The 27,730-nt window shown below is 47.9% G+C and overlaps 2 protein-coding genes across 14 annotated transcripts in view; one reads left to right on the forward strand and one right to left on the reverse strand.

Moving 5' to 3' along the window:
- The window catches only part of SRSF4 (serine and arginine rich splicing factor 4), a 23,494-nt gene extending 20,088 nt beyond the window's left edge, over window positions 1-3,406 (reverse strand). Inside the window, exons 1-2 of one of the 4 annotated variants that reach the window (XM_050932331.1) lie at window positions 3,236-3,406; window positions 489-635 (exon numbers count right to left, since the gene is read on the reverse strand). In XM_050932331.1, the coding sequence (XP_050788288.1) occupies window positions 489-635; window positions 3,236-3,342 (254 nt within the window). In that variant the 5' untranslated portion in view covers window positions 3,343-3,406. Of the gene's footprint in view, window positions 1-488; window positions 639-3,235 lie in introns of all 4 variants that reach the window. The other 3 variants (XM_050932330.1, XM_050932332.1, XM_050932333.1) reach the window with 3 other exon arrangements.
- Window positions 3,406-27,730, forward strand: part of LOC127039140 (transmembrane protein 244-like) — a 26,619-nt gene continuing 2,294 nt past the window's right edge. Inside the window, exons 1-5 of one of the 10 annotated variants that reach the window (XM_050932381.1) lie at window positions 14,228-15,967; window positions 17,864-18,030; window positions 20,102-20,187; window positions 21,913-21,986; window positions 22,408-22,533. In XM_050932381.1, the coding sequence (XP_050788338.1) occupies window positions 17,995-18,030; window positions 20,102-20,187; window positions 21,913-21,986; window positions 22,408-22,533 (322 nt within the window). In that variant the 5' untranslated portion in view covers window positions 14,228-15,967; window positions 17,864-17,994. The other 9 variants (XM_050932383.1, XM_050932382.1, XR_007770880.1 and 6 more) reach the window with 9 other exon arrangements.

Here is a 27,730-nt window from a genome sequence, read left to right on the forward strand (position 1 = left end):
TCCATATCTTTGCTCCAGAATGGCTTTTTTCTTGAAAATGGAGCAAACTAGATTCATCCACTGTTTCTGAGTTTTAAAAACATTCTCCTCCCCCATGCCCATGTGTTCAAATTATAATGCATGTTCTATGCTTTAAAATGTTGAAAGACAGAAATTTCAGACTTGGGCCCATTTTACGAATGGGTCCCATGGGCAGCCCCAGAGTCAAGTGAACACAGGGAGTTGTACAGGTCCAACTGCTGTATTGGGACTGTGCATTTACATAGTTCTCAATGAAGCAGAAAAATGAGTAGGATGAAAGCTGGTTGCATAGTTTAATGACCATGCTAATCTAGCAAATCTGACTGATGCTAGTTAAATTTTATAGATAGCTCTCTATTTTGGGGCAACTTCAGTTAGGAGCTTCAACTAATCAGCAGTTCTCTCCCAGGGAAATCTGATGCATAAAACTAGCATTTGTGCAACACTGAGGGCATGTCTACACTTACCTCCAGAGTGATCGATCCAGCATGGGCCAAGTTATTGCATCTAGTGAAGACGCAATAAATCGACTGCCGAGAGCTCTCCGGCTGACTCTAGTACTCCACCGGAGCGAGAAGTGCAGGCAGAATTGAGGGGGGGCGTCAGCGGTTGACCTACTGCAGTGAAGACACTGCGGTAAGTAGCTCTAAGTACATAGACTTCGGCTATGCTATTTTCGTAGCTGAAGTTGCATAACTTAGACCGACTTAGCTTGTGCCCCCTCGTGTAGATCCGGCCTGAGATTGAGAAATCAGGCATACAGGACAGTCAGGAAATTGCAAGGTTTAAGGTTTCTATTTCCTCAGTGATCATACTGCATCTTGCACATATGTACCATTCTCTAATGCTGTTTTCCTAGTTGTGCGTAAACCTTAATACCTGATTTCATCTTCTTCGTGACTCAAATCTGGGTGACTTTCTTCAGATCACTCTGATTTTGAATCTCCTGATTCTGAATCTAATGCTTTTAATAAACTATACAAAGATGCCCAAGAGAGTCCTGGAAGTTTAAATCTTATTAACAGACTGGGCTGAGCAGCAACTGTAGGGAATTCTGCACGTGCTTCAACCTTGACTTGCAGGGTCCCAGAAAGAAAAGGTAAGTTCAGTGTCCAGGGTCCATTCAATCCTTAGGCCCTTATAAAGTTTTGAAGACAACTTTAAAGGTTAAGCCCCACTTTGCTATCTAGGAAAATAGTATTAGCATCGTCCTATCAGAAGTTGTGCTTCAGAACAGTTCTCTAGAAGATGCTAATATGAATCCCAATCCTACTCAGCATAAGTGAAATCAACAGGAAATGTGGAAGCACAAAGAATGCAAGTGAAGGACTCCAATCTCCAACACCAGCAGAGCTAAGGTCCAGAGGCCAATTATTAGGGTGGGGTTTGTAATGTAGATTGCCTGCTAGCAAGGAATCAGAATGACGCCTCCAGTTTATTACATCAAAGCCAGAGATTCTTAAACTATCATCTGTGGATCAATCACTGGTGATACGGAGCATTTGCTGCTGGTCCATAGGCCTGTATGGTGCTAGCTTTCCTAGTTTCAAGCAGCTAAACACATTAAGATAAATAATAAATATTTTCCCAAATAAGCAATTATAGTTGCCACAGGGATGTTACTAAGGATGTGAAGCAGGTGGGGAGTTGACTCATGAAATGCTATTAGGACACAGTCCATATTATGTGAAAACTTGAGAATCTCTGGCCTAGGCTGAACACATACCATATGGTACTGTCGTAGTGAAAACCACATGCACAGCAGTAACCTAGAGGGGAAGATTCTGTATTTAAATATCAGTTCACTATTAGGTTCCTAATTTGTCTAGACTGCAAACAGCAAGTTCTTAGAGGAGCACCAACTTGAAATCCAGGCAACTTCAGAGAATGAACTGTAGGTACAACAACTGTCTGGTTCCTCAGCCTATTTTTGTAGTTAAACAACTTCCTACTTTAAGAAATGTTCCTTTCTGTCTCTCCCTATGGAGCTTTCAGAAAGCAACAGCACAACTCTCTATACAGAGCATACAAAGCGCTTTCAAGTGTATGCAGTAGAACCAGAAAATCAAATGTTCAAATCTTTCAGTAACAGTAATCTTTAGTATTACCTTGTGCAATAGTGGATAAAGGGGGACACAGGTTTTTTTTAAAAGGCTGTGCCTTTAGTTACCTTTTAAACCTGTTATGGGCCAAACCACCAATAAGACCATAGAGTATTAAATCCTGAGAACTCCTTTTAGCTCAAAAAATAACTTTAAGAGGCTCCTCACCCCCATTCCCAAAACAAAGCCCTAGCTAACTATATACGCTACACTCCAGTTAGGCTTTTCATGCCACCTACTTATAATCTTGCTTGAGAGAGAAAAACTTCCAGACTCATTTCACTAAGTTCCTGAATCTAAACCACCAGTTTTGCCCACATTAAGAATCCAAGCTTGGATGGATGGAAAAGCAATGCAATGGCAGGATGTAAACGATCCTGCTGTGACAAGATGTCAGTTGCCAGAACTGCACATGTGAGCAAGAGCTATGCTAGGACTACTGCATGCATGGATCAGTAGTGATCTTCCCCCACCGCACCATTTCCCCCTATCTACCAATCCACAGCGATCACACCCTTTAAGTGGGATTGATGGAGAAAGGAAATATTGATACTATCATCAAGGGCTGTTAGCCTCGAACCCAGACATCAATTTGCACCAGTTAGGAAAAATGGGGGGAAAAGGTTTGTGCACAGGACTGCCAGGCTATGACAGCCCCAGCAAGGGGCCCTCTAAGGGAAATACCCTACTAGGTGCTGGCCCCTCTCTACACAGCCTATTGCAGCCCGGGTTAGAGCCACTGCCCGCTGGGAGGGCATGACCCGCCTGTGGGTCCCGGGAAGTCTGGGGCTCAGCGACTGAGAGAACCCAGGCGTCCTGGCCCCAGGTTTGGCCACGAGGCCAGGCCGTTGGGCAGAGAACCCAGGCGTCCTGGCCCCAGGTTTGGCCACGAGGCCAGGCCGTTGGGCGGAGAACCCAGGAGTCCTGGCTCCCCCCCGCCCATGCGGTGCCGCGTGGGGCGAGGCTCAGAGGCAGCGATCCAACCCCCACCTGTCGGCGCCTGCGCACACGGGGAGGCAGGAGGCGCGGGCCGGGGCCAGGCCGGGCCGGGCCAGCTCGGCTCTCGCCCGCCGGGCCCCGCGCTCGCCCCCCGGCCCGGGCCCGCCACTCACCCGTTTTTGAGATCCACCTCGAGGATCTTGCCGTAGCCCTTGAAGAAGCGCTCCACGTCCCGCTCCCGGGCCTGGTAGCTGAGGCGGCCGATGTAGACCCGCGGCATCGCCTCGCTCCCGCACCGCGACCGGCGGCGGCTGACTCAGCGCGGGGGGGCGATGGGGGGCAGCGGCCGGCGGCGGCGTAACGCACACGGAGGGGGCGGGGCGCCGTTCGCTCGTGACGCACGTCGCCGCGGACGGGGTAACGTCACGTCCGGCACCTTCCCCGCCGCCCGGAGCGCGGCCGGCTGTTCCTCTTAAAGGGGCCGCGACACGGAACGGGACCGAGCGGCCGTGCCGAGGGCGGCGCTCGCTCAGCCGCACCCCCGCCCCTGCCAGGGCGCTGCCACGGGGCGCGCGGAGTGCCACGGCCAGGGCGGGCGCTGTGCCCACGGGGCGCACTGGGCACCAGGGGTCAAGGGCAGGCGATGTGCCCATGTGGCACCTGCGTACCCTGGGGAAGGACAGGCAGCGTGGCACACTGGGTGCCCTGCTGAGGGCTGGGTGACGTGGCACACTGGGTGCCCTGCTGAGGGCTGCTGGGTAACGTGGCACACTGGGTGCCCTGCTGAGGGCTGCTGGGTGACGTAGCACACTGGGTGCCCTGCTGAGGGCTGCTGGGTGACGTAGCACACTGGGTGCCCTGCTGAGGGCTGGGTAACGTGGCACACTGGGTGCCCTGCTGAGGGCTGGGTAACGTGGCACACTGGGTGCCCTGCTGAGGGCTGCTGGGTGACGTGGCACACTGGGTGCCCTGCTGAGGGCTGGGTGACGTGGCACACTGGGTGCCCTGCTGAGGGCTGCTGGGTGACGTAGCACACTGGGTGCCCTGCTGAGGGCTGCTGGGTGACGTGGCACACTGGGTGCCCTGCTGAGGGCTGCTGGGTGACGTGGCACACTGGGTGCCCTGCTGAGGGCTGCTGGGTAACGTGGCACACTGGGTGCCCTGCTGAGGGCTGGGTGACGTGGCACACTGGGTGCCCTGCTGAGGGCTGGGTGACGTGGCACACTGGGTGCCCTGCTGAGGGCTGGGTAACGTGGCACACTGGGTGCCCTGCTGAGGGCTGGGTAACGTGGCACACTGGGTGCCCTGCTGAGGGCTGCTGGGTGACGTGGCACACTGGGTGCCCTGCTGAGGGCTGGGTGACGTAGCACACTGGGTGCCCTGCTGAGGGCTGGGTGACGTGGCACACTGGGTGCCCTGCTGAGGGCTGGGTAACGTGGCACACTGGGTGCCCTGCTGAGGGCTGGGTAACGTGGCACACTGGGTGCCCTGCTGAGGGCTGCTGGGTGACGTGGCACACTGGGTGCCCTGCTGAGGGCTGCTGGGTGACGTGGCACACTGGGTGCCCTGCTGAGGGCTGCTGGGTGACGTGGCACACTGGGTGCCCTGCTGAGGGCTGCTGGGTGACGTGGCACACTGGGTGCCCTGCTGAGGGCTGGGTAACATGGCACACTGGGTGCCCTGCTGAGGGCTGCTGGGTGACGTGGCACACTGGGTGCCCTGCTGCCAGTGCCCCTCTCTCCCTGCTCCAGCCTCTGTCCTGCCTGATATCTGAGTTCAGGGCCACCCGGGGGCGGGCAAGTGGGGCAATTTGCCCCAGGCCCCGCAGGGGGCCCCACGAGTATGTCAGAGGTTCCTGGGAGAGGAGGTAAACGGCATGATAAGGGGCTGGGGCCAGGCACCCCCTTGACCCCATCCCCCCCACAGCCCTGACCCCCAGCTCAGAGCCCAGCCCCTCTGAGCCAGACCTCCCTCAACGCCATCTCCCCACATCCCTGAGCCCAGCCCATGTGAGCTGGGCACCCCCGAACCCAGAGCCCAGCTCCCCACGCAGCCCTGGGCAACAGCAGCACCACCCCCAGGCAGCGACAGCCCATTGGTACCAACCATCACTGTCACCCAGCAACAGCCCATTATGTAATTGCAAATGTATACATACTATTACAGCTTTTAATGTTTTTAAATAATGTATTTAATGTATTTTCAAATTATTACAAATTAATTTTTGAATGTATTTCACTAGTTATTTTTTACATTTCCTAATATATGTTACTGTAGTATTGCAAATGTTTTATGGAAGGGGCCTCCGAATTTCCTTTGCCCCAGGCCCTCTGAATCCTCTGGGCAGCCCTGTCTGAGTTTTAAGCCCTGCTGCTGTGTTATGCCTGCAACAGGCAGGCCTAAGCCTGTGAGTGACCTCCATAGCAGCTGCCTGAAGAAGTGCTTGGGGGAATTATGCAGAAGGAGCGTGATATTTGTTTGAGTTCTCTCCTCATGGAGGCTGTGCTCCACTTGGTGCAGGACAGCAGTCTCAGCAGGACTCTAGACCCAGCACCTTGCCTCAGTCTGTAGACTTGTAGTGCACCCCTGTCACCGGGCTCAGTCTGGCACCGCTACCCCTCACCAGTGCCCAAGAAGCAGTCAAAAAAGTTGGATGGACTAGTTAGGTTAGTTCTCATGCTGTTGCTTGGCCAGTGTAGAGACCACTGAATGCATAATATTCCTCTATGATGTTCTGTCCTGAGCAAAATTGGCATGTTATGAGGTAGTGCCTGTGAGGGACAGGTGTCTGTTTATGTCATCCAGCCATCATGTCTTAGGTCTTCTTAGGGGGGGAGCTTTTCCATCCTGCTTTCATTGGATCAAAGTCAAAGATTATTTTCACAGGGAAGTTAGTAGGCATTTAGAGCAGATGAGTATACCACCACAGAGAGCACTTGGCAACCATTTGAGTGTGTGTGACCTATTTAGTTAGAAAATGGAACTGTTCATTCAAATTGAGTTTGTACCATTTGATGTTTTTAATCATTTGGAGGTGCATGGCTAGTTAGACAGAATGGATTCCGCAGCACTCCCAGTCATATTTTGATATGAAGGAAGGAAGTATATGTGACTAAAAAAGGTGTATTTCTGATTACAATCAACATTGCTTAATTTTAAGGGAAAGTCATCTTGATCTCTTAATCAATATTTACGTCAAACAGTTGATGAAATTCAAATAGGGAATTATAGTAAGTGATGCATTCTCTATCCTTTACTTTTAATAATGAACAAGAAAAAGGACTGATAGGAATAAAATTTCATTTTTTTTCATTTTCAGTTGATGTAGCCTCATGGCAGATAATAAAAAACGGTCTGGGGCACAATTTCGTAAGCGGAAGGCTGATAAGCAAAAAGAAGAAAGAAAGCAAGAAGGTTCATTTCTGAAATATCTCCATCCACTGGCCAGAGATGAAGGTAGTTCAATGCCAAAGGATCAAGCAGAGATGGAGGTGGAGGTGGTAGTTTCACAAGTTGAAGAAGAGTTTGAAGAACATAATCTGAATATTGAAGACGAATCAAATGAGACACGTGAGGATCAAAACTTGGAAGACCGTGAAAGCGAAAATGTCACTCGTTTGAATTTGAGCTTTAGTAATCCTGCTACTTGGGCCAAATGTGATGATCAAGTCCAACAAATTCTGGTGGAACATGGGCCGGAAGAAGTTCAGCACTTCGATTTTCCCAAAGACAGTAAGCAAAGAAAATTCTCGACAATTCATTACAAACGTAGACTTGTTAATGGAGAAGAAATGCACCGTCAATGGCTGCAGTATTCCACATCAAGTGATTCTGTCTTTTGCTTCTGCTGCCAGTTGTTTGGCAGTAGTACTATTGGCATATCATCTCTTTCTGAAAAATGCTCAAGGGATTGGAGAAACACGTCTGCAATTCTTTCACGGCACGAGAAAAGCAGTGAACATTTGACGAATGTTCAGACATGGAAGGAACTTGAACTGTGATTGAAATACAAGAGAACAATTGATGAAGAACATTTGCGCTTGATTAAGCAAGAAGAAAAGTATTGGCAGCAAATACTAAAACGTCTGATTGCTTTGGTCAGTGTTCTTGGTGTGCAAAACCTGGCCTTTTGGGGAACATATGAAAAACTGCACACTTCTGTTAATGGAAATTTCCTCAAATTTGTCGAATATCTATCTTTGTTTGACCCACTTATGGATGAGCATCTTCGCAGGATTAAGGACCAAGAGATGCATGTACATTACCTAGGGAAAGACATACAGAATGAGCTTATTCAGCTTCTATCCAATGCCATCAAACAAAAAACCCTAGCATCTGCTCGTGCTGCAAAATACTTTTCGATCATTCTAGATTGTACACCAGATGCAGGCCACGTTGAACAAATGACCATGATCATTCGGTTTGTGGATAGGCCTACTTCAGAGACTGAGAATGAGACTGAATCAGTATGCATAAAGGAACACTTCTTGAGATTTGTGTCACTTACGGAGACAACTGGAGCTGGTATGACAGAAACTATTCTTCACCAGTTAGAAGAGATGTCACTGCCTATAGAAAACTTGCGTGGTCAAGGCTACGACAATGAGAGCAATATGGAAGGGAAAGAAAATGGTGTCCAGCGAAGAATTTTGGATATTAATCCATGAGCCTTTTTCGTTCCTTGCAGTGCACATTCATTGAATTTGGTTGTTAATGATGCTGGAAAGTGTTGCTTGGAGGCAACTGCCTTCTTTGATTTAGTTCAACCTGTGTATGTGTATTTCTCAGCTTCTGCACATCGCTGGGAAGTTCTAACACGTCACATATCTAATCTCACAGTTAAACCATTGAGTGAAACAAGATGGGAAAGTCGAATCAATGCCTTGAAACCTCTTCGCTATCAGCTTTAATCGATGCCTTGAAACCTCTTCGCTATCAGCTTGGAGACATCTATGATGCTCTGGTAGAAATCTATGAAGACACTACTCTGACAGGATCATCTGGCAATACATCATGAGTTGATGCAAAGGCTCTTACAAAAGCCATTTCTAGTTTCAAGTTTCTTGTTTCTCTTGTTTTGTGGTATGACATATTTTTTGAGATCAACATAACTAGCAAACAACTTCAGGCAAAAAAATTTGATATATGTGATGCCATTAATCAACTTGGAGAAACCAAGAAGTTTCTTGTGGGCTGCAGAAGTGACGCAGCCTTTGAGAAAACGTTGGTAGATGTAGGTGAACTTGCAGAGGAGTTGGATGTACCAGCACTTTTTGAACCAGATCCAATCTGTGTTAGAAAGAAGAGGAAGCAGTTCACATATGAAGCAGATGACGAACCTATTTATGATCCGAAAGAAAAATTCAAAGTGAACTTTTACTTTGCAGTCATTGACACAGCAATACATTCGGTTGAAGAAAGATTCACATTGATGCAGCAAATTAGTTCAGTATTTGGCTTCATATTTGATGTTTACAGTTTGCAAAATAAAACACCAAAGCACATTATGGAACATTGCTTGAATCTGGAGAAAGCTTTGCAACATGGTGAATCCAAAGATATTGATGCCTTTGACTTGTGCAGTGAATTGCAAGCTATTGCAAGACGAGTCCAAAGGAGTTCATCACTGCAAGGTGTATTGAACTTCATATGGGAAAATAAGCTGACAGATAGTGTCCCTAACACAGTTATTGCTCTTCACATCTTCTTGACTCTCCCAGTTTCTGTGGCCAGCCGTGAGCGAAGCTTCTCGAAGGTCAAGTTGATAAAAACATACATGCGAACATCAATGTTGCAACAAAGACTTGTTGGGCTATCTACCTTGTCAATAGAACATGACATTGCTCACAGCATTGACTTGGAGGAACTTTGTTTCTAAATTTGTTAAACTTAAAGCGTGGAAACATAAATTCTAAATTATAACATGTTACTTTGTGACCGTGTATTGTGTATAATGTATGTGATTTGGGGGGGGGGGGGGCGCAAGGTGGAAGTTTCGCCTAGGGTGCAAAATATCCTTGCACCGGCCCTGTGGGTAACGTGGCACACTGGGTGACATGGTGAAGGATGGGTGACATGGCCGCGTGGCACACTGGGTATCCTGCTGAGGGATGAGTAATGTGGCACACTGGGCACCATGGCGAAGGATGAGTGACGTGGCACACTGGGCACCCTGGTGAAGGATGGGTAATGTGGTACACTGGGCACACCAGCGAAGGACCGGCAGCTTGGCACACTAGATGCAACAGTGAAGGATGGGTGATGTGGCCATGCAGTGTGCCAGATGCCACATTAAGAGGCAGTGATGTGGCGTCATGACACACCGAAAGCCATGGCCAACGGTGGTGATATCACCATGGGGTGTGGGGATGTAATCAGTGCTGAATTTGTGCCTAGGCTTGACCGTTCATAGCCGTGGCACCTCTTTCATTACAAATTAAGTGTTATCCTTACTCCAAATTTGTGTAGTGCTCTATTAGAGGTCCTGTTCTGGAGACTTAATCTGCATGGTAAAGTAAATACTACAGAAGCTGTAAGAGCCTGATCCAAAGTTCATTAAAATCAATAAAAAGACACCCTTCACTTAAGGGGCTTTAAATCAGTTCCTAAGATGCACTAATGACTAGAAGGGACTCTTGTGAATATTTCAATTTAGTGGATGCCACAATAAAAAAAAAAGTGTGTCTGAATCACCCAATGCACTTTGTTCATTTGACAAGTGTAGTATTAATTATGCATTATGTTGGTACATGGTGTAAGAGTAAATGTTCTGTAACATTTTGTAAAAGTAACAAGTTCTCTGAAGCCTGCTGTGTTTTATTGTCAAGTAAAATAATATGAATATTTTGTTCTTGTCTATGTACATCTTAATACTGTGTTTAAAGAGCTCTTATTTTTACCCTCTGACTTACTCAGTTGGGGACAGAAATGTAAGTTCCTAGGGGCCTCAAGGCTAAGTGACTGCTGAGTTTTGAGGATCTACATTTGGACTAAGGTGCCTAAATTGGCAGTTAGGTACCTAAATCCCTTTGTAGATCTAGCCCTCAGTCTCTAAGGCCAATGCAGTCCTGGATCTAGCTGGTCAGATCACTAAGTTTGTCAGTTTATTGCCAATTGTGCAGATTTCTATGATTTTTTTGTCCATGACATGGAGAACCTCCAAACTCATTTCAGGTAACAGTCTCACAAGATCAATCAGATGGATTGATCAGTGGGGTCAGGTTGAACTGGCAATTTAGGGTCTCGTGAGGTGCTGAGGATGTAACTTTCACTGTCACTTTTCAGACCAACCTCAATTTAGCAATGACTTTTTGTTGTGCTATAACCTGTCCTGTACTATGGACTAATGATGGAATATTGCAGGCTGCTGCATATGTTTGCTGAGAAATCAGAATCCTCTGTCGGGGATCTCTCTTATCCCAGACGGCTCAGGTTTCATTGTTCGACCGCAAAGAGACAGGCAACGAGCAGCAAGAATCCCACTATCACGTTCTTCATTGTAGCATGCCATACAACAGAGAACTGCTCATCTCACTCCATACAGAACCAGCCCCCTCTTCACAAATTCAAACTGCTTTTTATTAGCTATTCCATTGCGTCATTACTTACGTCGCGTCATCACTGTACCTTTCCAGCATTTGTTCCCAGCATACAAAACAAAGAACAACTGTTACTTCTTGTTAACTTCATGCTTAGTACAAAAAAGAATGTTACTTTAAAAAGTGTCTGTAAGCATTTTTCTTTCCCAGCCTCTACAAGCATTCTCTTATCTAGCAAGGTCACACAGATGTCTGTGCTGGCCTGTCTACCCTAGCCAGTAAATTAACCAGTAGGCCTTGCTGTGTTATTGCTAAGCTGAACTGGGGTGCTAAGCAGAACTAGGCCAGAACCACACTCATCACCTCTTAGGATAAATTCAGAGATGATTCTGCATATTGTGTATCAGCTTCACTTAACAAAGCTAAAGCTGGAAGAGCAGAACCAGACAGCAAAAGATTTCCAGGTGTTATACTAACAATAGTGATTTTACATATCTTCATTTGCAAGCACCATTCATCGCAGAAGAGACCAATGTGTTTTGTCAGCTATATATAAGAATCACAGCATCCACCAATGACATTTAGCTATTTCTGAGGTGGAACATGGCAGCTTTATAGCAGAACATAGTGACACTACACAGAAGTTTACAGCAGGAAGTGAAGGAAATATATCATATGCTGTTGAAATTCCAAGGGGAATTTAGAGGGGTAGAATGGAGTTACCTTCCAGTTGGAATTTGGTCAGAATACCAGGATAACTTGCTTAAAGTGAAATGTATCTTTAATGACCAGAAATAGTCAAGGCCTAGGATTTATATTATGTATAGTTGTCACTGGGGTGGAGTTGGAGGAGTTTGGCTCAGCACAGCCCCGTAGCTTGGACATCAACATGTGCATGACAAGGGGGCAGACTGCATGACAAGAGGAGCAGTTGTGCTCGCCTTCAGAAGTTCACAAACTTAGTGAAAAATCCAGTCTCAGGAGCCTTTTTTAACTTTAGTTTTATTAAATAAGAAAGAATAAAATACATATTTATGATTGTTCTGTATAACAAATACTCAAGCATTCAAAAAATTCAAAAATTCAGAAATATAAAAAGTGTAGCTCTACACATGAAAGTGCTGTGTAACGTAAAGACTGTTCAGGACATTAAAGCTGAAGTCTTCTTGGATAATGATGTCTGAATTCCTCCACAAAGACATCTGCATTCAGTTTTGAAGTCAAATCACTTTCATATGACAGGAGAATTAGGTTTCTCTCCCCTTAATGGATTATGCTCATCCTCTGATGTGATAAAATTCTTTTCAAACAAGAAAAGGAATTTTCACAAGCTGCAATTGTTGCTCCAAACAAGACCACTGTAGACATTTCAAAAATACATGGGAAAGCCTCCTTGGCAGCACCTAGAACTTCTTCAAGTTCTTTGCAATTTCTCTTATCTATCAGTGATTTAAATCCAGCCATTTTGACTTCAACTTTCTCAATATCTAATCCAAACAAGTCAATCAAAGCATGCATTAATTCCAATTTCAAGAAGTCTGGAGAGCTGGTGGAATAGATTGCTGACAAGCTTTTGTATAATTTGGAGTTCTTTGCAGAAAATCTCCTTTGCAATTCATCAGTGGTTTCTGCAACCAATTCATGATAAGTCTGGGACTACTGATGCTCATTTGCACTTTGGAATCCTGGTAAATCTTCAGTGACTATGAAATCTTGACATTTTGGGGGCAAAATCTTGGCTGTTTTGGTGGCACATCTTAATGTTGATGCTTCATCACATGCATCTCTCAAAATCAAGTGCTTGGATGAAATCTCTGAGAAAAATCTTCTGTTGAAGTTCTTCACAGGCAACAGTTATCAGTTCAACTCTTTTAGCAAGGTGCATTAGTTCCTTTTGAAGGTGATTGTTCATAGGAGAAAAAACTTTCAAAATCGTTCTCATAACCTCAGCTAAGAACAAGAATTTGGATGAATCTGTAACCTCCAACAGCCCTCTTGCTTCAATGGACAGGTCACCATATCATAGAATCATAGAAGATTAGGGTTGGAAGAGACCTCAGGAGATCATCTAGTCCAACCCCCTGCTCAAAGCAGGACCAACCACAACTAAATTATCCCAGCCAGGGCTTTGTCAAGCTGGGCCTTAAAAACCTCTAAGGATGGAGATTCCACCATCTCCATTGGTAACCCATCTAGTGCTTCACCACCCTCTTAGTAAAATAGTTTTTCCTAATATCCATTCACACAGTTTGACAGAGTACTCTGAATCTCTTCCAGATTACTGAGGATGATTACCAAGGTTTTCAGGTGATCAGTCTATCTTGTTTCTATGACTCTTTCCAGTGCTGGCCCTTGTACAGCACTCTCACTTCATGCCTGTGAAAAAAATTGTATAGAATCTTACAATTTGATAACATATCTGCCACTGCTGAGTTTGTCTCATGCATTTTTCACACCTCTGAGTGACGCAGTTATACCGATATAAGTCTGTAGTGTAGACCTGGCCTCAGACTAAGAAACGTGAGGAAAATGGAACACATTCTACAGAGGGCGCAAAGAAATTTCTGTGGGATAATGCCACCTCGTGCCCCTCTTAGCCTACCTAATGCCTGGTCACCTGTAGGGAAGGGGTTTGGGCTTAGCCCAGTTGTTGGATCATGTGCACAGGCATCACATGATGACAGCCTGTGGGTGGGTGGAGTGCTTCCTAAAAGAGGAAGTCTGCTGCATTAAAGATGGCAACCAGGGGCTATGACAGACTTAAAGGAGGTTACTCCGGAGTGGGCTTGGGCAGCAGAGTAAAGAATAGAAAGACCTCCAGGGGACCCAGGATCAGGGAGGGATGTGGAAGAAGCTGTCCATGTCAGCCTCAAGAAAAAGCCTGGAAGCCCAGGAATGACATAATGGACTGCTGGGCCTTTAGAAAAAGGCTGGGAATTTCTAGTTTTTATGTTAATAAGCCAGACTTTAAAATGGGAGAATAACACCAAAGCACCAGTTGTGGGGGTTTTGTTTCCCTGTAGAAGGAGGGAAAACGAGGTAGCAGGTGTTTTGTAACTGCATGCTGGGTAATAACATGAAAGAACTCCAGGCTTGTAAAACTAAATTGGCTCTTTATTAAGAGAACCATTTGCAGAGATGCTGCCACTGCAGCCAGCATTCTAGCTGTGCACACAGACTGACATCCTGGTGCCTCCTCCACACTGTTCCCTCCTACAGTCTGGGCTCCTCCCTCCAAATTCCATGTAGGTAGCTACCATAGGGTCCAACACAGCTGAAAAAAGCTTATGTTACAATAGCATACTGTGACAGACCCAGACCAGTGGGGTACAGGAGTCTGGTAGAGGACAAATATACTGGTCACTGGATGAGTAGTTTTCTGTTCCCTGAGTGACCAGAGCACAGACTGCACTAGAGTAATCAGGAACCTGCTAGAACCAATTAAGGCAGACGGGCTGATTAGATCACCTGCAGCCAATCAAGGCAGGCTAATCAGGGCATCTGGGTTTAAAAAGGAGCTCACAGCAGTCAGGCAAGGAGGAGCTGGGAGTAAGAGGCACAAGAAGCTGAGGGTGTGCGCTGCTTGAGGACTAAGGAGTACAAGCGTTATCAGACACCAGGAGGAAGACCCTGTGATGAGGATAAAGAAGGTGTTTGGGGGAAGCCATGGAGAAGTAGCCCAGAGAGTTTTGGCTGTTATGCAAGAGGCACTATAGATGGCTGGAACCCGGAGTAGAGGGTGGGCCCAGGTTCCCCCCAAACCTCCCAACTCCTGATCAGACACGGGAGGAGTTGATCCAGACTGTGGGGAAGATCACTGAGGTGAGCAAATCTTCCAATAAGCGCAGGACCCACCAAGGTAGAGGAGGAACTTTGTCACAGCACACGCTGGTGAGCCAAACAGCTGTAGGAAATGTATTGGGTACAGCTGGGAGTGCCCTTTTTTTTTTTTTTTTTTTTTTTTTTTTGTGAAAGACTTACCGATTTGGACAACTTAATGAGATCATTACATCTCATCCCTTGTAATCCTGTGAAATTGTCTTTATGTGAGGCGATCACGTAATGTGATGTGGAATTGCATTGTGATGAGGCATTAATGTTATAAAATGTTACTATTATCTAACACCACCCAGCTCTCCAGTGCAAAGCATGTCTTCAGGAGCCTTTGCCCCAAAGCCAGCAATGAGCTTTGGAGAAAGGAAGGAAAAATTAATTCTAGATAAAAAGATTCCATTTTGTCTTCCTTTTAGTCCTGGACCAGAAAGGAGTGGCCTGTCCCATCTCCTCTAAATCCGTATAGCCAAAAAGTGGTCACATGGCCTAGTGGGCAGAGCTCCAACCTGTAACCCAGGATCCTGTGTTATAATCCCAGCTCTGACACTGCTAAAGTCTTCTAGTATGTGTACTATCTGCAGAGAGAAGGAATTTCACTTGGCTATACAACAGTCTTAGTCACTTTCTGTCCTCAGTTGTGGTGTACCATTGTTGTGTACTGTAAAAGGCCTGGTCGTGTCCTGAGCACGCCCTTGTGGTCAGGGATGGCTCTGCAGCACTCTATTCAGTTTCCCCTTTTGCTCCACACCATCCAAAAGGTATAACAAAATTCCCCTGCTGGGGATTTTACTTTAAGTTCAAAATAAAGTGTCTTCCTGCCGGCCTTGCCTTCTCAAGCTGTCACTCAAGCACCTCACTCTCCTTGAGATGGGTTAGAATCAAACAGACCTTTGATTCCTTGCAGTAGCCAGTTTTCTCCCTGTAGCCGCTTCCCCAGGCCAGCTACAGCTTCATAGGTATCCATCCTAGCTGGTACTCCAAGCCCTGGCTAGCTGCAGAGTTACTGTCTCCCTCACAGGCCTCTCCACCATATATCCCTAGGCCTGGCCTGAGTTGGTCACATGACCAAAGTCACTTTCCCACCTGGGGAGTGAGTGGGTCTTGTCACACGTGGGGCTGGAGCCCATTTCCCCATAAGGGGCCAGGCACCCTGTAACATGCACAGTCAAACAGCTGCTGCATTTCCCCCCCAACTGTAGCTGTAGTGGAAGAAACAATCCCTGTGTAAAATATGTGGCGTCTGTAGAGTGCTTTGGGATCTCAGGCTTACAGACAGCAGTAGACAGTGTTATTATTCTGAGAGCACCTGTGCTAGAGTCTTCAGATTTTGAAATAAAATCCCAGTTCACCGATCATTTTTTATCATTTCTTTGGCGACAAAAGGCTGGTTCATTAACCGTTGTAAGTCAGCAGAGGGCCATTGAAGTTGACGGAGTAAAATAAAGTCAATACAGCTATGCTGATTTACACCAGCAGAGGATCTGGCCCTAATTTTTCCGTGGACAAGACACATTGGGCCAAAAACTGCCTGATGTAAGTGAGCCCAAATCCCATTGACTCCAAACACCTGTGTATACTTGGGAGGTGTTTAGCTTTTTCACTCCAGTTCCCCATAGCAGACCATGCCAGCCCAGGCCACTTCTACTCTCTTCCTGTAATATCTTATCAGACCCAGCTGCACCAGCTGTCATTTGCAATAACTTTCCCTGACACGGGTGACATTCTGATGTGTTTTCTTGCTGTGGCAGTTTTCTGAGTGTTAAAAAACTGACGGGTCCATTTTGATAACAAATCTTGTTCACGTTCTAATAAGACACATCCTTTCTTCCTCACTTCTAAGTCCTGGAGCTACGTGTTTCCAGGGCTGCCCAGAGGATTCAGGGGGCCTGGGGCAAAGCAATTTCAGGGGCCCCTTCCATAAGAAAAAGTTGCAATGCTGTAGAATACTATATTCTCATGGGGCCCCCTGCAGGGCCCGAGGCCTGGTGCAAATTGCCCCACTTGCCCCCCCCCCGGGGCAGCCCTGCGTGCTTCACTGGCTACAAAGCTATGGCTGCAACCATCCGTATGTCTCGGTTTTTCTTCTCTTCTGAGGCACTATGAACAAATTAAGAGATGATCAAAGTGAAGACCTAACAGCATCAATGAGAGCAGGACACAGCAGGGCCAGGCAGGATCTCACATCCATGCCTCAGTCAAGGCCTGCAAACCCCTTTGCTAGTATAGATCTGTCCCCCCTCTCAGCAGCTCTGCCAATGCATCTGCACCAAAACTACCACTTTTGCTGTCTTAGCCCCACCACATAACTCAGCCAGCCACCTGCACCTCTGTTCAGACCTATATCACTCCCCTCTGCTCCCGTCCAGAGCTAACTGGCTCTGCCACAGAGCCTTCTGCTGCAGCTCCCTGTTAAAACACTGTCCAGGCGAGCAGGTGCTGCCCCAACTGCCCCAGCCCCCCAACTCCTCCTTCTAATGCTGGGACTATCAACCGCTATCCCATTCTCGAAAAAAAAAAAAACCCAAAAAAATGAACAAAAAAAACCCGAAGCCTGAATTTGGCTTAAATTCACAGCTGTTGGATCTCCTTCCTGGGCAGCACTCTTCCCAGCCTGGATTTACCCTGAACCCCCTCGGATGGTGCTTCTCTCATTGCCCAGTAGTTCAGCCAATCCAGGAGAAAAGTTCCCCCACTTTGCTAAAGTGCCCAGCTGTCTTCTCATGCTCGGTAGTCCCAGCAGCTCACTCTCCTTTATCGCTTGGCCTCATTTCCTGCCCCAGCCTGTTTTTGTACCTCCCAGAGTGGGGTTAGAGGGGCTGCCTGCCTTGCTCTGCACCTTGTAAAGTCACTTACACCATTAAATGTAAAATGTGTCAATCCTTATCTGGTGGTGGGTTATGCCATTTTACACTGGTGTAAATGATCACAGTTGGGAGATCCAGTAACACTAGACTCGGTGAAGCTAGGGAGCCCTGTGACCTGTCACTCTCTGTGCTAGTCTATAACCCTACCATCCCCAGACTTTCCTGACACTAGCACCTCTCAAAAACATGGGGCCTGATCCTGCCAGCACTGCATGTGTGGCACTGCCACTGGAGCCAGTGGGAGTCCAGCGTGAAGTCAATGGGTGCGTCATGCCTCGAGACCTGGCAAGATCACCACGAGAATTTTGTATCCTCAGCGATCACTACACTAGTGAGTAAAGAAGGGGCTTGAAATACATCAGGTACAAATCCATCCTCTTCCACATGGACCAGGAGATTCTGGTGTCTTTAAAAATAGAATTAGCAGTGAATTGGGGTGCTGGTGTTAGACCCTGGAAACTGATGTCCTGTAATTATCCCAGGACTGGGCACAGCCTGAGCAGCGGCTGGCTTCTTTCTCTTCATTGGCTCCTCTCCCTGCCTGTCTGATCTTTGCCTCTAGCAGGCGTTGCAGCGTCGTCTCACTTTCCCTGCCACAGAAGCCCAGGCTACCTCTCCTAGAGCATCTCAGCAAGAGAGATCCCCAGTTTATACGTCCTGGAGCCTGGCCTGTGCTCTTATGAACCTTCCCTACGCATGGCCTTCCACAGCGGCAGAGTGCCAGGCATCAAGGTAAAGCCCATAGGAACTGCTGCCCTGCTTTGGGGAGCACGGCAAAGCCCAGCAGTGTTGGCTGCTGCAGGGTTTATGGGTCAGCAGTGGCATCTGGGCCTGATCAGATTGCAGGATCATGTGACTTGGATTCTGCTGTAAATAGTAAAGGCAAAAGACGGGGGCGGGAGGGAGCCAGGGTGGTGGGAGAATTTGCTGCTTCAGAAAACAAAAGCTGGGCCTCCCAAAGGTGCTCAAGCCCAAGGCTTTTCCAGCCCTACTGGCGAGCTGCTTGGGGCAGATGGGAGAGCAGCCAGCAGCAGGAGTGGGTTAATTAAAGGCAAAGTTTCATTAACATAAAAGGCAGCCAGTGAAATTGTTTCAAGCAGCTTAATTCACACTGGAGCTAATTCTGGGATGGAAGCAGGAATCATCTCTCCCTGGTGCTCCAGATAACCCCTTTCCTCACCCCATAGATCCAAAAGGAGATAGGGGGCAGGGGCGAGAAACTGACTATGCACGTGAAATTCCCAGCTACAGGAAACAGGTGTCAGGAGCCTCCCTTGGATGCATTTCCCAGCCAGATACCTGATGTGCCCCCACCTGTCTTTCTCCTCCCCAGACTGGGTGCTTCCGATAACTGGTCAAGGCACAGGTGCTTGGGCCCTCTGAAGCGCTAACCCAAGATCAATAAACATTCATACTGAACTATCCAACAGGGCACTTTGCAACTTGCTCTCGGCTCTTTGGCCCTGCCCTCCACTGGGCGCTCTCTGGCCCTGTCTTTGTCCAATTACCCTCTGCACGGCTGCTAGGATGGGATTGTCTTAGTAGCAGTTAGATACATTCTCCACCATTTCCATCCCCACAAAAATATTGGGTCAAGTCAAGTGAAGAACAGATTGGGCAGGGTGCTAGAACGGAGAGAGGATGGCCTGGCATTCAGGAAGCCTGTGATCTGTCCCCTGCTCTGACACAGATTTCCTGTGTGACTTTGTGTATGTCTCTTATCCCCACAATACTGATGGGAGACTGAGGCATGGAGAGGCTAACAGCCCTGCCCTGCCTCACAAAGGGGTTGTGAGAGGAACACATTAAAAATTGTGAGGTGCTCAGTAGCTGTGGTGATGGGGGCCAGAGGAATACACCTACCTTCTGAGACTACCCCTGTGCAGGGGGATGTCCCAGCTGGTGCAAAGACTCTACAGCCCTGCTCCCCATCCCCCATGGTATGGGCAGAGACAGGAGGGACTAGCCGTTCCTTCAGGTTGCACTGGATCTGTTGCCTCTTCTAAAGCACACAGTACAGCCATTGTGAGCCCTTTTCTGAGAACCTTTTCAGTGGAACATCCCTTCACCTCAGTGGACTGGCAGAATGTATGTCCTGCATCGTCTTCCTGAAGCAGATGATAAAAACCAAGTCCTGTCTGTCACATGTGGACACAAACTATCCCAGAGCAATTACTGGAAGAGGAGGAGTTTTTCCCTGGTACCTACCAAAATGCTCCCTCCCGAAGTCGTGTGGTTGCTGTCGTCCTCCAACCCAGAGGTGGCTGCATTCCAGTGGTAGAGGATAGGCCCAATTTGTGAAGCCCTTGGGGATCCTTGCTAGGAGCTGCAGAAATGTAAGATTATTAACAATCCATTTGTAGTTGCATCATGCTTGCCAGGAGTAATTTCTTGTGGAATCACCTTGTCACAGGGTGGCTTTTTGTCTCCCTTGAGGCTTGTGAGTCCGCTACTGCCTTGAAATATACAAACCTGTTACTTTAGCTCAGACAGCAGAGGCTTGTGGTTTTAGATGCAGAGTTCCCAGCGTCAGTCCCTGCACATGACCCAGCCAGAGTCCCTGTGACACTTGCACAACCCCCGTGACATTTATTTAAATACCTATCATTGAGGCGGCCAGCTGGATGAACGTAACAGAGCTTTTCATTTCATAGGTGGCCCAGATCCAGTTGTTTGCAGCAGGCACAGAAGTCCCAGGAAACTCTCCTCTGCTGAAGATTCTTTCTCTGTGGTGAGATGAGAATAAACGTCCCTCTCACTGCTGCATGTGCTGATCTTTGTGCTTTTCTGCTCTGATTGACAGACCATCCTCATTCACCTGCTGTTGTGCCTGGTCACTTTCTACGCAGTCTATTACATGATTGGAAGCATCTGCTCTGGAGCTTTCAGGTGAGGCTGCTCTTTTTGAACTGAGCAGAGCAGATCTTATGCTGAGCTCATTCGAGTGAAATAAAGGGATCTGATTCGGTCAACACAGTGTTGCCTTCCTTTGATTGGACCCTTCCAAAATGTGATGGTTAGGGTGTGGGAGTCCTGCTTTTCTTTTCCCAGCCAGAGCCATGTGGCTCTTGCTCAGTGGTTTGTCCCACTGCTGACCACTTATTTTATTTTCAGTTTAGTTTAGTGTTGATGAAACATACCAGGCTGCCAGCCCTGGAGCCTGGCGGTCTCTTTATCCACAGAACAAAGACAATCCAGACAGCGGCAAGGTGAGCTTCTCATTCATGTGCCTCACCCTGGTCCAGCAAGGCCATCTCTGGGTAGCTAAGGCACCTATCACCTCAAGGGCTGACAGGAGAGTTACATCTTCAAAGAACAGTTGGGCTGGGATTTTCAAGGGAATGTAAAGGAGTCAAGCATGCAGGTCCAGATGCACAAAGATATTTAGGCACCTAACTCCCAATGATTTCAATGGGAGTTAGGAGCCTAAATACCTTTGAAGATGTGGGCTTCAGCTCCCACTGAATTTCAGTAGAAGCTGGGCTCTTAATGCCTGAGTCTCTTTTGAAAATCCCAGTGTAAACGATTGGCCTCTTTGCTGAGAGTATCACCAAAGGGGGCCAGTGAGCACGAACTGGAGGAGGCAGTTTGTGTGCAGCAGATACCAGCCCAGTGGAAGCTGGACAGGGTACCCCACAGACTAGGAAACCAGCTTGCAGATGGCACAGTGGGTTCCATTTAAATATCAACACTTGTCAGCCAATACTACATATGCGTCATGTTTATATCCTGTTCTGGATGGGGGGCTGTGAAGTTGCTCTGTAATAGAATCATAGAATACCAGGGTTGGAAAGGACATCAAGTCCAACCCCCTGCTCAAAGCAGGACCAATCCCCAGACAGATTTTTGTCCCAGATCCCTAAATGACCCCCTCAAGGATTGAACTCATAAACCTGGGCTTAGCAGGCCAATGCTCCAACCACTGAGTTATCCCTCACTGTATGCTGACCTGGTTATTGGCATGTTTACTCCATGAATACATTGGCTTAGTTTAATAGGGGGAAACAAGCAGGAAGGGAAAGAATAGCAGAAGATAAGCCACTTCTAAGCAAACTGTTGAGAGTTGTTGAGGCAATGCCAAGGCTGGAAAAGACCTGGGAATGCAGAAGAACAAAAGACCTCTGGGAGGGTGAAGAAGGAACACTCTTTCAGGAGAGAGGAGTTGTTTGGAGGAACCAGAGTGAGGGACAGGCACCCAAAGGGGCGTGAAGAATTTAGGCCTGCCTAGGATACCATCAGGGGATGACAAGTCTTTGGTTCAATAGATGTGTGTAGACTGTTGTTTTAAATGTCTTTTTCTCTAAATGCTTTCTTCCTACTGAAAAACAGACAATGCTTTGGTTTAAGAAGGCTGTTGGATCACTGTATGGAATTCCACTCCAGGAGCGGGTAATAGCACAAGGCCTGACACCTGCAGGAGAGCATTCAGAGAGACCACAGAGGGGACAGAGATGCAGTTGGCCCTGTAACAATGGCATGCAGTAGCTCAGATCTCCCTGTGCAGTAACCCTTGGCAAATGTTGACTTTTTAGTGGGGATCTGTGTAACAGCCCTTGATCATTTTTTAATTTCCTAAAGTCTTCTCTCTCTCCCTTTTTTTTTTCTCCCTTCCAGGATGGACACATTTGATGGACTTATCCCCTTTGAATTTAACACAGAAGCATCTCACTCAAATCCCAAATATCTGGGTAAGTGGTGCAGGACAATGACGTTGCTTTGGAATGGATAAAACCACAGGGATCCTTCAAGGCCAAAAGTGTGTTAACATCTGACTGGGAGAGACCAGGATGTGTGAGGCTGGAGGGATGGACTCTGAGCACAGCCACTGAGAAACCAGTGAAGTGGTCCCTAGCTATTGCAAGGAGACAGCACCGTATTTCTTTGCCTTATGGGAATGGACTTTGTGTACATCCCCTGGTAGTACCTCCCATTGGAATCAGCGAATCTGTATTCCAATAAACTGTGTCAGAACATTAACTCCAGGATAATTTTGAAGTTTTTCCTTTGCACCCCATGGGCAAGCACTCTGTACCTCCAGGGCTTCCTGTTGTGAAATGCCATCTGCCTTTACTCCAGAATAAGGGTTGTTTTCCCTTCTCATTTCTCTAGTGAATTTGCTGTCCATGGAACTGACCTACTTCACCAGTGGCCTTCTCTTTGCTGCTCTGCTGAAGCGATGGGTCTGGGACTATGCCATCACTGTCACACTCATCCACGTGGCACTGACGTCTGTAGGTGAGTTTGAGCCAGATGGATTCCATACATGATATAATGTTTGAAAATGTGTTGAGTAACCTGGAGAAAAAAGAGCTCTTTTCATTTTGCACCCATACAAGCTCAGGCTAAGATCTTACTAGTCTTCTTCCCAAGCTAAGCAGATTCAAGCTGTCCCAGTGCTTGGATGGGAGACCTCCAAGGCACACCCAGGTGTTAGAAGAAGTGATGCTGATGATTCCATTGGTAGCACTCTTCCCTCTGAGTCAATACCAAGCCAGTGTCATGCTATACGGGGGGAAGGGGAAGAGTGCTGCTAGAACTGCTGTCTTTTGCATGAGAGATAAAACTCAGGTCTTGACCACAACATCCCAGGGCACTTCTTGTAAGGGGTGGGTTGTTCCAGTCAAAGTAATTTAGCTAAATGAATTCTACTGTATACTTCAATTCCCAATACAGTTTCAACTGGAAGTGGGTTTTTTTCCTTCCTGTCCTTAGCTATAGTATTATAGTGCTGTGTGTTTTTACACCACTGCTGTTTTCCACCCTAGCAATGGCTGCTGTTCAGTGGCAGGTGCGTGTTTCCGAATAGCTCCATGCCCTAGCATGGTTTTAAGAATAAATCCAGCAGGAATTTCACAGTTTCCCTATAACTGGACCTGAAACTTGCCCTGGTGATGCAGCAACTTTGATAGTTAACTGGACCATGACTTTTGCAAAATGCTTATGTGCCATTGCCAAGTCACCCACACACTTTTCTCTTGCTCTTTTAAAAGCTGCCTTCCTTCCAGTGCTGTGTATTTAAACGTACATCCTCTGATTTCTTCCTTTCCTTTCTCCTCTTCCCTGCCCTTGCCTCCCCACCCTCCTTTTGTTGTTTGTTCAAAACCAAGATCTGAAGTCTGTGGCTTGACCTGCTCTCTAGTAGGAGTAAACAGGGGCCAGCCACTGTTCAGAAATCTGCCTATAGCAGCTGGAGGTCGTATAGGGGCTTCAGGTGAGTTGTGGAGACCCTGGTGGCTCTGTGGCAGTTGGACACAGCAAAAGGGGCTGTCAGGTGGAATACAGAGATCCCTGAAGGTTCTGTGGCAGTTGGTGGGGCTGGTAGATGGAACTTCAGGGCTCGGTAGGGTCCCTGGCAGTTGGAGGATGGAACCTTGGGGCTCTGTAGGGTCCCTGGCAGTTGAGGGATGGAACCCTGGGGCTCCGAAGGGTCCCCGGCAGTTGGGGGATGGAACCCTGGGGCTCCGGACTGTAGGGGAGGAACCCTGGGGCTCCGAAGGGTCCTCGGCAGTTGGGGGATGGAACCCTGGGGCTCCGAAGGGTCCTCGGCAGTTGGAGGATGGAACCTTGGAGCTCTGTAGGGTCCAAGACTGTTGGAGGATGGAACTTTGGGGCCTATAGGGTCTCTGGCAGTTGGGGGACGGAATCTTGGGGCTCCGTAGGGTCCCTGTTAGTTGGCGGATAGAACCTTGGGGCTCTGTAGGGTCCCTGTCAGTTGGAGGATGGAACCTTGGGGCTCAGAAGGGTCCTCGGCAGTTGGGGGATGGAACCCAGGGGCTCCGAAGGGTCCTTGGCAGTTGGGGGATGGAACCCTGGGGCTCCGAAGGGTCCTCGGCAGTTGGGGGATGGAACCCTGGGGCTCCGAAGGGTCCTCGGCAGTTGGAGGATGGAACCTTAGAGCTCTGTAGGGTCCAAGACTGTTGGAGGATGGAACTTTGGGGCCTATAGGGTCTCTGGCAGTTGGGGGACGGAATCTTGGGGCTCCGTAGGGTCCCTGTTAGTTGGCGGATAGAACCTTGGGGCTCTGTAGGGTCCCTGTCAGTTGGAGGATGGAACCTTGGGGCTCAGAAGGCCCATGGCAGTTGGAGGATGGAACCCTGAGGCTCCGAAGGGTCCCCAGCAGTTGAGGGACGGAACCTTGGGGCTCTGTAGGGTCCAAGACAGTTGGAGGATGGAATCTTGGGGCCCTATAGGGTCCCTGGCAGTTGAGGGATGGAACCTTGGGCCTCCGTAGGGTCCCTGGCAGTTGGGGGATGGAACCTTGGGGGTCTGTAGGGTCCATGGATGGAACCTCAGAGCTCTAAAGAGTCCATGGCAGGGGGCAGATCAGAATGCACTGATGCAAACTCCCTTTCTATTCCTTTCTCCCTCCCCATGCTACGCCCCACTACAACTGAACATCATAATATTTAGAAGACTAATGATCCAGCAAGACCAAAAATTGAAAACAGCTTCAAAGAAAATATGAACATTACAAAAACCAGAGCTATTGAAATGGCTTCCAAATGGGTTTGTCAATTCCATTCCCTCCTCTCCCCCGTCCTGGCCTGTGTGTGTGTTCTGTCTCATTAACTCTTGCGCCATGTGGAACAGCCTCTTCCTTCCTACCCCTAGTGGCTACGATGAACATGGGGGAAGAGGGCTTCATCTGTCTTGCAGCACAAGTTCAGCGAGGCATACGCCACCATCTGCATCCCACTGGTGCTAATGGAGTGGAAACGGCCCCATCATTCCTCAGCAAAGGGGCTGAGAGCCTGCCACCCCCGTCCATTAGCTTCCTGGTTCTGTTTTTAGAGAGAGACTAATTGCTTACTCACAAACAAAGCCCTTTTACCAGGTGAAAAACAGCTCCCATTTATCCATGGGGAGGCCATGCAACTTCTGATCCACATTTATTCTGCCTGCCTATTAGGGCCATTGCGTTGATCTCTGAGATGGCATGATTTATATGTTCAAGCCTTGACGTGAGTGACTGCAGCTGCTTCTGCTGCAACCGCACAGCTCCCTGTCAGTCAGAGAGGAACTTTAGTGCTCCGGGATTGAGATGGATGGACAGAGAGAGTAGGGAAGGCAAATTAATGGATGACGGATGAGTGAAGAAACACATGAGGGAAGGAATGAGGAACAGATATATGAACAGATGGATGGACTAGCGAAGAGATAGATGGCCTAGGATCAGCTGTCGCAGAACAGAACAATAGCCTATTCACTCCAGCATCGTGGTGTAGCCAATAGTGGATGTTCCAGAGGAAAGTAACGAGCCTCTCTCGCCCCTATGCATTCAGCTGCACAGACTGCACCTGACCAGTCATGCAATACTAAACTCTAGAGGACTTCTGCTTTCACGAGGATCTGAGAGAAACAAGGTGGGTGAGGTAATACCCGCAGCTCAAAAGCTGGTCTCTCTCACCAACAGAAGTGGGTCCAATAAAACATATGATCTTATCTCATTTCTCTAAAATCCTGGGACTAGCACGGCTCCAACAACATTGCATTCAGGAGCATCTGTAATTCCTGTCCCAGCTCCGGGTACTGTGGTGCTAGACTCACTCATAGACAAGGCCGATCCTTTTTGAGCTGCACTAAGCTGCTTGCCATAACAGCAGCATCCTGTGTATAGGACCTGATCCAAAGCCTATGGACATCAATGGGAGTCTTTCCATAGACTGCAGTAGGCTTTGGCTTGCGCCACATTGCAACCTAGCATTTAGCCATTTTAAATTTGGATGGGCATTTAATATATCCCTTGTTTTACTGCCTTTAGCTTGGGAGTGCCCTTTGGTAACAGAGGGGATAGAAAGCAGCCTGACTGCCCTTCTGTGTCCCAGTCATTATTTCAAAGCCCTCGGTCACATCTCCTTTTACTCCTCCTCCTTCCCACTGATACATGTCTAGCCTACCTCCCCTGCCCTTCTCTGGGCTTTTCCATACATGCATTTTTAGACACAGCCCATCTCTGCGCAGCAATTAACACTCTTAACACAGGGTGCTTTAAGTCCATTTAATGTAACTTGCTATTCAGAATCTAAGTGAGGTGTTTAAATGGCTTTTCCCCCTTTAAGAAAACCAGCCTTCAGAACATCAAAGTAACCAACCTTACTAAAAAGAGAGCATAAAGCACGGACATGCCTTTCTCTTGCACCTTCCCTGTGGGATCTCAAAACCCATTCATGAGTTAAACCTCCAAACTCCGGAGCCGGAGCTAGCAGCAGTTCCTTTTTTATAAACATTTGGGAAAACTGTCAAAGCAAAGGGAAGTGACACGGCCCACAAAAAGTCTGTAGCAAGTCTAGAGTCTGAGCCTAGGACTTATAAAACTGCAGTTCAGTTCCCTACTCTACCCAGATTTCCTGTGTGGCCCTGCACAACTCATTTAGTCTCTGTGGCCCAGATCCACAAAGAGGCTTAAATCTTGGTAGAAGAGAGGTAGAGGAGCATCTATATCTCACCCATGGGGCCTGATCCAGCAGACGTGCTGCTCAGAGGCTGCCTACTGGATCAGGTCCCATTCAAAATCTGGCTGGAGGAGGAGGAAGTGCTACTGCCCATCTTATCACTTTTAGCCCAGTGGTTAGGGCACTCATGCAGGATGTGGGAGACCCAGGTTCAATTCCCTCCCCCCGTCTGATGGGGACACAGGACTCAAACAGAGGTCTCTTACCTCAGGAGCGTGCTCTAACTACTGAGCTACAGGACACTTCAAGGTGAGACTACCTCAGTCTTTCCCGTTGACGGTGGTGTGCTTTGGATAAATGCCTCAAGAGTCATTGGGCCAGAGAGAAGGAGTAAGAATGATTCGATAGTCAAGGAGTTGGGACACCCATGTGGAAGGTAGGACCCAGGCTGGTCTGTCTACTCCAGTGACTAACTGTTTCTAAAAAGGGAACAGCTTCCACAGTAGAGATGGAGGGAGCCCTTCCCATTAGAATATCCCATAGTTCAGCAGTTGGAGCACTCTCCTGCATGGAGACCCCTGTTTAAATCCTTCCTCCCCATCAGGGGAACTGAACTGGAGTCCCCCAGCTGAGTGCTCTAACCACTGGCTCCTCTTCCTCCCTGCATTTTGTGTGGAGTGTTGCAGGTGCTTAACTTATTCCCACAAGAAATGACTGAGGCAAGGAGCTCCTGCAAGCAAAGCTAGGTGCCTAAATCCATGAGGGGGCAAGGCTGAGGCCACAACCTTCTTGTTATGACCTCCCATTGGCTAGTGTAGGCAGCTGCCCGCCTAATGTGGATCACATTGTACAGTGCCTCTTTCCCCGCATTCACCGAACAGGAAACCTGGGCAGCTAACTCAGCACTTGGCCTTCATTTTGTTCCTGTGATTTTCCAGGCACCTCAAAGTTAAGTGTTGTGATGCTCAGCATTACAATGCCTAAGTCCCTTTGTGGCTCTGGGCCCATGTTCCACATCTGAAAAATGGGGCTAACAGTAC

The sequence above is a fragment of the Gopherus flavomarginatus genome, chromosome 22 (assembly GCF_025201925.1).
Source record: "Gopherus flavomarginatus isolate rGopFla2 chromosome 22, rGopFla2.mat.asm, whole genome shotgun sequence".
Classification (NCBI taxonomy): domain Eukaryota; kingdom Metazoa; phylum Chordata; order Testudines; family Testudinidae; genus Gopherus; species Gopherus flavomarginatus.